At 34.9% G+C, this 15,328-nt stretch overlaps 1 protein-coding gene across 1 annotated transcript in view; it reads right to left on the minus strand.

The window, feature by feature from the left end:
- The window catches only part of LOC120525817 (afadin-like), a 365,848-nt gene extending 352,505 nt beyond the window's left edge, over positions 1–13,343 (minus strand). Inside the window, 1 exon segment of the mRNA XM_039748422.1 lies at positions 13,071–13,343. Within this exon segment, the coding sequence (XP_039604356.1) occupies positions 13,071–13,172 (102 nt within the window). The 5' untranslated portion in view covers positions 13,173–13,343.
- Between the last annotated feature and the right edge of the window lie 1,985 nt (positions 13,344–15,328).

Here is a 15,328-nt window from a genome sequence, read left to right on the forward strand (position 1 = left end):
AGTATTACAAAAGTTACCGCAAAATAAAAAGACACTGCATCCAGAACAAAGGCAACTCATTTCAAAAGAGACCATATACAACAGATTTTCCAGTTCTATATTTAGAAGTGAAAGAAGACTATATTGATAATAGATTTAAAAATAATACAGTATAAAACTATTCCTGTTTTATAAGCCAAAAAGCAGAAGTATGTAATTCAATACAGAATTTCAGCAGAAAACACACACTAGATCAAGTCGTGGCTCAGGCAAAACTAACTATGGATCTTTAATGAGAGTGCATATAGTGCTGTGAAAAAATGTTTGCCTCCTTCCTGATTTCTTTTTTTTGCATGTTTGTCACACTTAAATGTTTCAGATCATCAAACAAATTTAAACATTAGACAAAGATAACCCAAGTAAACACAAAATGCAGTTTTTAAGTGATGATTTTATTTATTAAGCAAAAAACCTATCCACACCTACATCCTACATAGTCCTATGTGAAAAAGTAATTGCCCCCTAAACCTAATAACTGGTTGTGCCACACTTAGCAGCAACAACTGCAATCAAGCGTTTGCGATAACTGGCAATGAGTCTTTCACATTGCTGTGAAGGAATTTTGGCCCACTCTACTTTGCAGAATTGTTTCAAATCAGCCACAATGACAGGTTTCTGAGCATAAATTGCTTTTTTAAGGTCATGCCACATCATCTTAATTGGATTCAAACCCGGACATTGTTCAAATGAAAACTCTACCCACAGCAGCCACACAACAGAGAAAAGAAAGCAATTGCTTTGTTCAGAAAACATTGTGCCAAGAATATGAGATCAATTTTTTTCCCCAATTTTGCTTTGCTTTCATAATTATAACTCCAAAAACTTTGAAAGCTTGCTTTCTAAAACCAGAAAATTTGCTCAAAGTGGATGCATTCAGTAAATTTTAAAACTTTTGTCTCAACTGTAAACTGCTAAGGAGGACAGTTTTATTAATTTAGGAATTTAATAAAATAAGTTTCAAGGACAATCTATGAATACCACAATTACGAAAAAATAAATTCAGCCTAAAAATAGTATATTTATCCTTCATACAGTTCTAATCTAACTTCAATTTAACAACACTCTGTCATACTTTATCGCTGTATCATACGTTATTGTTTTATTTCATAGCATGCTTAATAAACTGCTTTTTAATCTGTTATTTTTACAGGAGTCAAAAGTACTACTTAGAAACACTTACTTGGATGAAATACTACTTACTTTTAACCAGTTTTAACCAAAAAAGATTTTAATTGCAGTACACTATATTAATCATTGTAATAAAAACTATATACTAGTACTGTAATTGTGTATAGATGTACTTTTCCAAAAGGTTGAAGAAAAGAAGCTGGAAAGCTGTGTAAGCCAAAACAAAATTCCACACAAATATCAGGCATGTAGATAATGCAAATGATGATTTTGTAAACCTTACAAATGACACTAAGAAAAAAAAAAAAGATCAATCGACACAACAAAATTGTGGAAAATGGAGAAATAGAGGCTTTCCTGAATCTATAGCAAGAATAACTTGTCTTTTATCTCACAATGATGGAGAGTCAGAAAGGTTTAACATAAGAGGAATGACAAAAATCAATCAATCAATACATGAATTGAATACACAAAATATCTATCCTTTCATCTAAAGCCTGAATCTGTGAGTTGGTCCTACTTCCCCAGCTGCACTGAGCATAATGGTAATAGGGAGGCCAGTCTAATACAAGGCACACTGATGCACACACTCACGTTAAGTCAGTTATGAATTGCCAATCAAGGTAACAGAATTTCTCCTGCTTGCAGATGGATACACCTATTATTGAAAATGTACCTTTAACTGGCACTTTCCTAATATGTCATGATGAGTAAATTCTGCTTATTTTACTTAAGTACGTTAATAGATTTATTTTATGTATTTTGTATGTGATGATGCAAGAAATTTGAACGTCAAATTCAAATTCAGAACCAATTTATTTAAAGGGAAGCACTGTAATTTAAGCTGAAATTAGCCAGAAGACATGTTTATATTTTTAAGAAATGCTTCTTGCTATAAAATGTATTCTGTGCCTTAGTAACTTTGCTTTCGCATCAGGGCAAAGTAGAAAAAAGAAAAGTTATAGCTTCCGAAAATTTTTGTAGAAAACTTCATCTGATATCTGACATATTTATGCGGTCTTATTGTCACATTTATTCAGCTGTTTACTTTGATAATTTACTCAGCTATTAGAAATTAGAGGTTGTCAATTCAAGATTGACAACATCACATCTTTATGAAAATTTATCCAAAATATGGAATATTACAGCTACAATTCTTTAAACACATTGATGATAAATATAGAGGCTAATGAGAAGCATGCATATTAACTCCTTAAGAAAATTATTTTTTTATGCCAAATTTTTTTTAAATCAGTACATTTATTTAACGGTTTACAAATCACTACTCTTAGTATCATAAAAATGAAATATGACTTTGTTCTCCATTGACATTTTTCTACTAATTCCACAAGTTAAAAATAATAAATAAACATAATAGATAAATGTTTCTTTAATTCTTAATCAGGTTTACGGCATTGACCAAATTAGTCCAAAAAGACTTGGTTATATGAAAGATGCTTTTGTGTTAAGAAGGATAAAATGCACATAAGCTCACACTTGAGCAAAAACGACTTCTGTGTCCATGCTTCTTAAGAGATTATTTTTCATGGAAACATTCATGATGAAGGAAAGAAATTATCCATTTAACCATTGCTCAACCGGCTTAATCAAACCAGAGGGTCAAAGGATGCTAGAGCCTATACCAGAAATGCTGGGGGGCAAGACAGGAACCAACAGTGGATGATGCTTCAGTCGATCACAGGGCACAACCATTAATACCCACACTCATGTGATGCCTAAAATGTATACGATCATAAAATAAATAAATGGACACTCCAAATTACCTTCTAGGAGATGTTATGTGATGGTTGTGTCTATCTATAGAAGGTATTCATAGGTCTTCACACTAACACCATTTTCGGTTGATTAGAATGAAGCAGTAAATAACCAGTTTTCCAATGTTACTGTTTATTGTACAAGACCTAGAATAACATCTGAAATAATTACTGAACCAAGAATCTTTAGAGCGATTTTAATGTCAAACTAACTGCCTTAAGTGGAATGTTTATTAAAATGATGGTCTTCCTCTACAAAATTCTCTTTGATACATACAGTAAAGGAAAAAGGAATCAACAATACATCAATGGATATTTCTTGTTACTTGTTACCAAAACAAAACAGTAATCTAAAATTAATCCATCCTTCCACTGCTAAACCCACTTAATTCAAGTTAGAACCAAGCTGAACTGAAACCTATCCTGATATTCTATTGCACCAGACGTGTACACACACCTTACACATACTTATTCTAAATGCAATAATTTGGAGTTGCCAATTTAAATGACCTACATATCTTAGTGATGCGAAAGGAAAACCAAAGTACACAGAGAAAAACAACACAGATATCAGAAGGGCTAGACAAATACTGTGCCTGGACTGCACTAAAAACAATACTATACTGCCCTGAGTATGTCTATGACAAGTTAATTTCAGATAGTAAATTAATAGCTACATATGAGAAATTACTGCAGCAAAACCCTTCAGTATAGTGATTTATATAAAAAACATACCAGCATTTGTCTAAAAAGGATCTTTTTCAGCACAGCATCTGTGCAGGAAAGACTAATCCTTTCAAGATACTGATTAGTGTTCCATAAAGTCTGTAACTTCATTTTCACTTAAAAAAATTAAAATGCATACAATACTCTTTATTACTTGGCTAAGAATGATTTCCTAATAAGATTAAATTACTAATCATATCAACACCTAATTTAGACTGTAGGGCATGTTATGTCCAACCAATCCTCTTCTGCAGCAGTTACACCATTTTCCAACCCGCTAAATCCAAATACAGGGTCACAGGGGTCTGCTGGAGCCAATCCCAGCCAACACTGGGCACAAGGCAGGCAACCAATCCCGGGCAGGGTGCCAACCTACCGCAGACAAATTCACAGAGCCAAAACTTAATTTCACTCCGTGTCATGCACTGACACTATGTCAATTATACAGAGCAAGACATCTAAAACCTAATAAGGAATCTGTAAAAGGCTACTCATCAAAGAACATAAACAGCCAACCAGGATGCAGTGTGCAAATGGGTGCAGAACCCATGTACATAAGCACTATATTTTTGAATTAGGAACTCATCTGAAATAGCAAAGGTCAAATGAGTTCTGTAGACATCATTGGTTTTCAAAATTACTCTTGTTTCGTAATTATTCTACACAAACGCTTAAAAAGTTTGGCAGATTTGCAGATGACACAAAGTAAGGTGGATTCGCTGATATGCGGAATCACTACTGAAGAACATGAACAAAATTCAGATGTATTTACGGAAATGTTGAAAATAAATTTTAATGTAAATGTAAAATTTTACTCATATAAAGCAAAAAATGTTTAATAAAATTGCACAGTTCCCAAGAAAAACCTTGTAACTTAGTATTTAATATACTGCATATCCCTGACCATTCCTTCAAGTTGAGGAAAGTAAGTTACACTCACTGATCTTGGCGACATGCTGCACATTTATTACTCAATATACGTGATTATAATGACTATACAGTACGTATATAAAAAGATCTGTAGATCTGAGCCAAGCTACTAATGGCAGTTTGCATTCTGTATGACTGGTTTTCCACCTGGACCACATATGAACTGCCTGCCTGCTGACATTCAGTAAACAGAGTGGAATAAATGTTTTCCATAGAAATCTAGTCTTCTGGTAGGGATTGAATTTTGTTGTTTCATTCAACTAGATTGTATGGAGTGTTTTTTCCTTCATTGTTTAAGTTTAAGTTTGACTTGATTACATGGAATATTATTATTTTAATAATAATAAAATAAAGAAAGAAATCTAGTCTTCTAGAAGGGTTTGTTAGCTAACTGAAACACAATCATGAAATAGACACCAAAAAACATAACTTCTCCATTATATCATAATTTATATCCAGGTGGTTCACTTTCATAACTTCTGTTTTCCAATATTTCCAGACATAAATTCAGAAATTATACAAGTTTATTACTAATTAGTATATAAAATACAGGAATGGGATGAGGCATGTGGGTGGGTAACCCTGTCACCAATCAACACATGTGCAGAATGGTATTTGACAGTAATACAAATCTGAGTTTGGTAAAGCAACAGAGTAGTTAGCAACCCATTGCTGTCCATTTGAATTTGGATCTCAGCATTCCAGTTTATTTCATACATCACCAACGACAACTACCGAACTACTACTACTAACTACTACTGCTACTACTACCACATATTGGTTATGTTGGAAATTGGCCATGTTTGCCAACAAAATTGTGTGTTTGCATGAGTGAACTCTGCGACAAGCTAGTACCTGCTTTGCATCCAGTTTTGGTAGGAAAGACCCTTGTCCTCTTGCAACCCCAAAATGAATTTAGCAGGTTTAAGAATGGTATCTTGTAATTTGGGTTCAACATTAAAATATATTTATTTTTTCTTTTCCATACAGCATATGCTGGTTGCAACTAGGCATTTCCTGTTTGGCCTTTCAAGTGACTCACTGACGTAATCCTGCCAGCCAATACTTCCCTTCACTTCTTTTCTCCAGCACTCTGCTTTGTCTCTGCCTTCATTCTGATTGTACACTCCACCTTGAATAGGTTGACTGAATCTAAAGTTTGGTATTTTTGCAAGTCTTCATTTGCTTCTGATTTGAGCAATTTGTTCACAAACACTTAAATCCATTAGAAATACTGTTTTTCATTTTAAAAATTTTCCCCAAGAGTTCTTTTTTTTTTTAACCTGACACTTAACATTATCTACATGTTTGTTATCTACCTACACGTGGGTGTATGAATGCAACAGTCTCTATTTTAGGATTTAAAATACAAAACTCTAATTATTAATGGCACAGGTTCAATGTGCCTTCAGTGCAGATTGTCATCCAACATTTCTACAACTAATTAGACCAAAGAACTGTCAAAGTTCAATTTAAATATGCTCATTTTTTCAACTTACAAATAATTGTTTCTTTATTTATACTTAAGTCAAATGTAAGCTGAGTTATTAACACGTGCATGTTTTAATTAAACTTATTTAAATAGTGATTTTATTCTCATTTATACAGGAAGCATTGTTTTTTAAAAAAAAAAAAAACAATTTCAATTGAAAACAATTTCAACTTGTCATTGGAATAATATGTTTTGATATCCCTCAAACATACTTTGAGCATTTTTGGAAATATGTGCATCCATAGGCTTGTAGTAAAAACATTTATGGACACTATAGCTCAAGAATGAATTGACCATTGTGGTATGCCTCCTTCAGGTATTTTGGGAAATTCATACTATATACTGCATTGATGCTGTAAATTTAAAGAAAGTCACATGTGACCACATTTTCATTAGAGTAACTTAATTTCTCAATTTTTGCAAGGCTCTTCTCCCTCACCATACCTATGGTTACATTAAAATAAAAAAAATACGTTGCCCACGTATGGTATAAGAGAAAAAAGTAAAATTAGAAAAACACTAACATATGATGGATTACTGTGTATTTTACATTATTAAAAATGTGAAATATAGTAAATGATTTGCAATAACCCTACCAACTTCAATGAAGTGGGCAAAACTTTACTATGCTGTACTGCAAATTTTCTTATAGCAGTTCCACTGCAGGGGTGCATTGGTATACACTGCCACCAATCACCAAGCTTCCTTAAAACTGGTGTAGCATTTTCCATCCAATATATTACAGTTTTTCTTTTGCCATCAGCTTCATAATTACAACCTTACAGGTCTATAACTGATTCTGAAAAATAACTGTTTCCTCAACCAAGTCTTTGTTGTCTTCTTTTAAAATATTTGCTCTTCTCCTCAGATACCTGTACGACATTAAAAACCCACCAAAAAACTCTATGCTATGATTGCTTTAGAACTGCATTCAGTCTACTGACTTCTAGGTGCATCCTAGAGAAAACTCTCATCACACAATATTTTGGAGACATCACCTTTTCTCATGAGGTGTGAGCTTCCAATAAAATTGACTTACATTGTTCCCCGATAACTATTCATGCATAACACGGAACACTTGTAAAAGTCTATAAACGTAACCTGACAGAAATATGCGACAAATCACATACAGTTCTATTTTATTGCAACAGAGAAAGGCAAAGTCTGACACTGCTGTTTTATGTGAGTATTCCCACAAAATTTTAAAAATGTGATAATAGTATAAAAAAAAACATAAAATCTTATTTCTATACAATTGTTGATAAAATCGCTCAATCACAGTCACATCAAACTTGATTTAATCAGAGATGTGATAAAAGCCATCAGGCACAGAAACATGATAGGTCTACTTCTCAGCATTAAGCCCAGTTTTCAAGGTAACCATCATTCATTTAATGACCCCTGAAAACAGTCTTTACACTGCACTTTCATTGTCAAATAATTTCACAACTAATGTAAGAAGCAATTTGAATAGAGAGTTTGCATCTAATACAACATAAAAGCAATAAACGGTTGGACCACTTACAATGCGTGGAAAAATGTTATTGAATTTTAATTCAGATTATATCATAAGCAGTTATCTGGTATAATAATAAAATTAACACTTCAGAAACCATTTAATCTAGTTCAGGATCAAGGGGGACCAGAGACTATCCCAGCAGCATTAGAGACAAGGGTGCAAATGTCCATAACGGAACCCATACAATAAACTGCCTCTTCCATTAGCTAAGAAGTAAATAATGGAGAAAATCAATACAATACATCAAAGGACCACTCACAACCTTTTTTCTTTTTAAACATATAGAAATAAAAAGTGCCTTATTTTGTGAAGTTTTGGGACTGTAAATTTCAGCAGGTTGCTAATTTAGTTTGATAAAGAGTTTAATTAAATTAAAAATTCAGGGACATCCAATCAATATAATCTCTAATACATCAACCTATACATTCAATTTTTTATTTGTAAAAAGAAAGTCTCATATTTTCATTTTAAAAGTGCTGCAATGTTTGTTGACTGCCCATAAAGCATTTCTCCTATAATATGCTTTTCTCAAATAATAAGCTTTTAAGCAGAATAAGTACCCTTATTCTATAACTTTTTTTAAATAAAATTCACCCTGTGGTTTAAAAAAAGTTCAGATAGTCACGAGGGCATAGTATCCTCCAGGGTTATGTGACAATGATTGCCTAGAAGACAGTGTAAAAAACAGACACACAAAATGATCATATTTGACTTTTTGTATTTGGTCTTAAAAGACTTCACTCTCATAATTCTAATAACATTCATATTAAAATGCAATCAATTTAAATACATATGCAGAAGAAACTACCTTAAAATGCAGCAGACTGATTAAGTGCAAGACTGATGAAGTGCCCTCTGGCTACAATGAGCAGAATACTAAGTTTTAGTCAGATTAGTCCACATTCACAAGATGCTTTACTGATTTTTCAATGTTTCTCCATTTTAATAAATACCCGTTCAAAACCAATTATGATGAAAACAATCCACATTTTAAAGCAACTGATGCTGTCTTTCACCTGCATTAACAAAAGGCCGGCCTTTCACATAGTATTTTAGAACAAAAATAAAACACGGTACAATCATTAATACTTCTTAACTCTCAGAACAACCTGTGGAACATCCAGGACCAACTAATCTCTTTATCATTGACTTGTTCCTACTTAAACTTTTTTTTAACTTAATTCTAAATCAGATTAAAGGATACTAAGTTCAGTATTTTTCATCTCAAAGTTATTTCTTCACAAACATGATATATATGCATTTGCCACAATAAATTGTGTTTAAAAGTAAATCACTTTCTATACATTTTTAAAAATTTCCTGCCCGACTCTGGCGCTTTACAATGGAGGGTATGGGGAACAACAGAAAAGTCTAAAAACTTACCAAATACGTCCGTTTTTCAAGCCAAGACTGCTATCGAGTATTGATCCGTACCTGTCATTTTTCCACATCTTTGTGACAAGTGGAATATGGAAACAATTTTATTGCATGTTCCTGGTACTATTTTTCTCGTTGTAACCATACATTTTCTGTTCAATTGTGCGATTTCTCGCATAAACACACAAGTAAAATCAAAACAAAACCAACCATGTGGCACAAAAAGTTTACTGTGATTTGGTCTTTTGAGATGAAATCACACCATGGGGTCATCTTTTAAAATCACTGAATATCAGAATATTGGTGTTTTTTTATTAATAAATTAGATATATAAATTATTTTACAATGTATGTGTAATTGAAAGATGCAGGTCAATACTCGAGAACTGTCCTGGCTTGAAAAATGGAAATTTCTGGCAAGTTTTTATGCTTTTCCTCCATGCCCCATAAACTCAATTGTAAAGAATCAGTGAGGGGAAAATATATTTTTAAATTTATAGAATGTGCTTAACTTTAGGACACAATTTTGCATGACAAATGCATATTTACCATGTTAGGTAAGAAATAACTTCAATTTGAGAGAGATGAGGGTGTTATATATTTCTGTCATTAATTTAATACAACATAGTTTAATTTTTAATACCCAAAGCATTTCATAAGAAATGAGAACAACCAAACACTACATATAAAACACTCAAGCACTTATTTAACTTCTACAGGAAGTGAACAAATTTTGTAAGAGATTTCCGAGTTTGACACATTTCAGACAAAAGCTGGGAAAAGTGGTGTGTTTAATTAAGACGCAATACCATCTAAAAGTAGGAACTGGACACAATAAAATCCTGCAGCCACAGGGATTTCCCATGACCAAAATAAAAACTGTTTCTGTAACCACATTAGTCTGCCTTGGGTTTGTGGGTATTGTTGCTCAAATAAAAGATAAAAATCTTCTTTTTGGAATATATCATGCTATCATTGATGACTTTCACTGACTTTGCCATCATACATGGATATTTTTATTGGTACTGCAATGTCTAGGATTCAAACAAATACAGGTATAGGATAAAACCTACTAAAGAGTATGAAAAATATAAAGAGTCAAATTTTAGAATGCCACAAAAACTGTTCAGGTGTCAATATTAAAGACACTGAGACAATATACAATTTTGATTCAAGTCAACAATGACAAAGACACTATGCAGCAACATTTACTATACATTAAAGCTTGCATCTGACTGAAAGCAAGACACTAGTAAGCCACATTACCTTACTATTTGCTGTAGTGTTAAATGCTGGGAAATTTCAATACTTAAAGATAGTTTAAATCTTATTCTAGCCATAAATCCATACATTTACTATTTACCAACAAATTGCTTGATTCTTTGGGTTAATGCATCCAACGTATAATCAAACTTACTATGTTGCCCTGAATGGCTAGGAAGAAGAATGGCTAAGTATGAATGGAAACTCATAAAAATGTTATGTGTGACCCCACTAGCAATATCACATCCAAGTACTGAACATATCTTTCAAAAGCATAAAAGAACAGAACTATACTTCTTACTATTTGCTTTTAAATAAATAAATGTAATTTGTTCAAATACAGCTGACCACAGGTTGTTTTCAGAAAGAGGGTAAGTGACATTTGTTTTTTCTCCTTACTGTGGCAAGATCTTAGCCTCCAGAGATGTTGCACTTTATATAATCTATTAATGCATTCTTCAGAAGAGCTATGAAGTAAATGATTTTTGCCAATGCCTAATCAACTCCATTTTCAGTAATAATACTCAAGGCATGGATATTACAGTTCTGTTTGCAAAATACTGGCATTGCATAATTACCATTTTATTTGTAGTTGGTTTTGCCATTTCATTGTAACTCTTCAAACTAAACTATAGTCATCTTGTGGGCGGAGTGGTGGCTCTGAGGCTAAGGATCTGCGCTGGTATCCCAAAGGCTGCCAGTTAAAATCCCTGTCACTGCTAACGCAAAATAAGGAACCAAAAAAAAAAATCTTCCTCCCTAGAGCATAAAGAGTGTTCAGTGTTCCTTAATCTCTCCAACAGGTCATTTAACCATACAGTGGCAACTATGACTCTACAATGAAAATACTTGCGTTATAACAGAAATAAAACCAATCAATGTCTTTCAACCATCAGAAAGCTTTAAAACAAATTTGTACTAACGAGGCAAAAAAAAAAAAAAACTACTAGTGCTTGTTTTCGTACACTAGCTAGAAAGATTTGATTTAAACTTACATGGTTCATTGAGACATAAAAACAAATAATCCATATTCCATAATTATGTGTCAGCTTGGGACAAACAAGAAGGATGGGCTATATTAGGATAGATGGAACAAATGTGATTGTGAATCAAATATAAGAGGACAAAATAAGTAACAACTTGTGCTCTATGGCTGCACAAATGCTCATACTTCACCCATGTTAATACCAGAAAAATCTTACTACAGAAAACCCTGTTCTAATGAAAATAATGAGGTCAAATAAATAATGATGAAATGTCTTCTACCCTGATTTTTCAAAGATAAAATACATTGAAAAAATCTTCAGTTTTGGCAGTTGGGAAGCAACGATCATTAACAGTCCCGATATAACTGAACTGGATGGTAATGGTAGAATTATGCCTGAATAAGGCACCCTAGTTCAGATATGTAGTTCAGTACTGGTGAGGCTGCAACTTCTTAACTACTAGGTCATGCCATCTACCTGGCCAAATTATTTGAATTTCTATATAAAGACACCATATTGACATCTTTGTTTCTCAATTTGTATCTCCTTTGTTCACACTGACACTGGGGGTGGGATTTATATAAGAACAGTAGAAAAAAAAAGATTCACAACAGATAGGTTTATTGTGTATATATGATCAAATATGTCAGGAATGTGTCAGGAAACCAAACTAGAGTGAAAATACACTGTTAGTCATGGAGGAGACCAAGATTCACAGCCTTTGCTCTGCCCGTAACAGAAAGTGTGCACAGAAGACTGACCAAATGATAGGGGGAAGATCTGTGGCAGGGAGTCACTTATAAGCTATGACTTGTTGGGCAGTTGTAGTCTAAAAATGTGTCGATTAGAGACAAGGATGAAACGGAGAAGACAATGTGATCAAAGCATCATTGTAAACGACTACAGAACATTAGGATGCTCTTAAGAAAAAAATTAAAATGGGAAAAAAATGACACAATCCTTCAGTTAAGGGGATATTTTTCTAAGGATATTAACTAACAGAAAAACAAATACCCACCCCCACTTCCAATTAATTACTGCGCGCCTAAATCCCAGCTAACCCAGTCCAGTCTGACGAAAAGCATTAATTGAACACACTGTTTGCTCAAAGAGCGCGCCACAGTGAATGAGATCACCTCCACCACCCGCCGCCGCAAGTCCGATGAGACAGGCACAAAGCACAGTCCGGCAGGCATAGTTGACCTGTGCAATCACAAATGTCGCCCATGTGTTTACTTTCCCGAGATCGCTGATTTGGCAGCCTGGCAAACTTCTGAAGTGTAAAGAGGCAGAAACTTGTCACACCCTTTCGAAACCGAGCTACTTGCCATCTTGCTCTACACGCAGCTATAGGACTGCTGAGCCTCTACAGACCTCGACCAGCAAGAAAACTGACAATACAGATTTTTTTTAAATATACCTAATAATCGTTTACATAAAACGCGTGATCATAATTCCAAATCGAAAAAATTAGCCAATAACCAGTATAAGGACAGAAAGGACACCGAGATTGAGAATCTCGAACGGGCGGATCCAACTGACCAGTCGGCTAGTGTCGGTGGAGCACGCCGAGGGGCACAAATTCCCGACTCGGCGTGCACTTGTCCTGCTGGCGGTCCCATTTGACTCAAGCAGTAATCAGCTGAGGCTTTCTCTATTCATTTCAAAGGACATACACAAATTTGCTAGTGACTATAACAAAACATGCTCACAGCCTAGCCATCTACAAGCGTGGCTTTAAAAGGTGCATAAGACTCAATGACCGAAACACGATGCTTTGCGCAGCAGTGCTCGAGCCGGCGAGGCCTGCATTCCGCGACTGCTCCGCGGACTCACCTCGGTAGGTTGACTGATCTCGAACAGGTCGAGCCGGTTGGCGTTCCAGTGGTTAATGATTTCGGCTAATTTACGCCGCTCTTCCTCCCGGCTCCCCGACATTCTCGACCCGGGATGAAGTCAAACCAATCCAACCTTTGTCCGTAAATAAAATCTCAAAAGGAAGCTCCAAAAGCTGATAATGCGGGTAAATTCAAGCAGTCCGTATCCCTCTCCACGGCTACTATTTCCGTGTTCCTTTCTGCCTGTCTCCGTGGTTTCAGATACCGCACCTCTCTCACTCTGGGAAGAGCGACGCCTGGCACTGTGCGCGCTCCCGAGAACCGGCAGCAGCATCAGACGCGCACGCCCCCGTGCAGCCAGCCCACGCCGCGTCTCACCTACGCTCGAACGCGGCTGTGTGGACGCATTTGAAGTCAGTCAGACGCATCTCTAGACTGATGAATCATATGTTAAAAATGATACAAGCGTCAGCTAAATCGACTTGCTTTTGAAATGCACACGTTATTACATACAAAGGTACGTAAAGCGGGCTACTTCTTTGAAAGAAGTTAGATGCAGAATTTGCACACTGCAAATAACGTTTTTTGCTAGCAAAAGCTCTTTTTAAGAGAAAAGGCCACACTTTTTTTTCTTGTGGATATTTATAGCTACCATAAGATTAATCATTGAAGATTTGCCTTGTTAAGTGACTAAACTGCCTCTGTAAAAAATGGATTATGGCTGTGTGCGCAGTGATAAATTGGAGTTCTGTTTACACATTGCGTTCTGTCTTGTGCCACTGGGATAGGCTCCAGCAACCCTACAGTTATGCAAAAGGTAAATGTGGATATTGAATGTGAATCAATGGATAAATAATTGTCATTATAAGTAAACATGGCACTACACTATTAAAATTAATGTATAAAGTGCTTAGAAATATCCTACACACAGACAGAAATGGGTCAGGTTGAAAAATGCAGATTAGTTGTTGCCAAGGATCATGGGAGATAAAGGGAATGTATTCCTACGGAATGTATTCCTACATTGGTGATACTGCTGGGAATGGCTCCAGCACCTGGCAACACTGACTTGGAAAAAGCAGCTTACAGAATTTTATGTTTAAAATAGTGATTGTCAGAACATTCTGCCCTGCAGAAAGCAGTTTACAATGTCTCAGATCCCACACACCCCAGTAAAATACTTTAATTGAAAATACGTATATAGTAATGTGATTTTTAACATTTTTATTGTTTAGTAATTTTCGCCTGCTGCAACATTATTCAATATTCTGTTTGTAATGTATGCTGCCTGATTATGCATTTAAAGTGGATACCACACCCACTGTTTGTGTTGCATTTGTTGTCTGTTGGTTGTGTAGTATACAGAGGCAAGAAGACAAGCAAGTAAGAATTTTATTGTATTCTGTATACTTGACAGTAATATTGAATATAATCTTTTAATGTCACTACATATTTCTGAACCAGTAGAACTAACAAAAAATACTTTTGATTGTATTCTAATGTATGGTTGCAATCAACTGAATTAAATGTAATAAATTATTTGATTGGTGTTTTATATTGTTTGCCCCGCTTGGCCGCACAAAGTTAGTGCTTAACTCAATTACTCACTGCCTGCCCCTCCCTGATGATGGTGTGACAGTCAGGTGAACAAGACAAACAAATTCTGAACCAATTCATTTTGGCCAACAGATAGTCTATTTCTTTTCAAACTCATTCCTGGGAAGAGATAAAGATATATCTATCTATCTGTCTGTCTTAGATAAATATATGTCTATATATCTGCCCTGCTTGAACCATTCCTGTGTTGTGGGGACCCTAGCTTATCCTAACAATATCATTCACAAAATCAAAACTATTTCTGTTTGAAGTGGCCAAACTTACACACACTCATACAGCACCCATTTAAAGTCAACCAATCGCTTAACACATGTTTGTATAACCTGGAGAAAACCCTATGCAGGCATAGAAGCTAGTTCAGTATTGAAAATGAGAACTCCAGAGCTGTGAAGCAGCAGTCTAAATTACTCTGCCATTTGCTATTTATGTTACTAAACATATTAATAATTATATATGAAGTATTCCTAAGAGGTGATTGGCGATGTATTGAGTCTGTACCATATTCAAATAGAATCAAGGAGTGTATTAGGATATGTGCAATTAGGATGTTGTTTGGACATCCAAATGCTTCATGGTATACTCCTTGACGGTCTAATAGGTGACACTGTGTTACAGAATTAAGCAGGTTTGATAATGTGT

Source organism: Polypterus senegalus, chromosome 3, assembly GCF_016835505.1.
Source record: "Polypterus senegalus isolate Bchr_013 chromosome 3, ASM1683550v1, whole genome shotgun sequence".
NCBI classification, from domain to species: Eukaryota; Metazoa; Chordata; class Cladistia; order Polypteriformes; family Polypteridae; genus Polypterus; species Polypterus senegalus.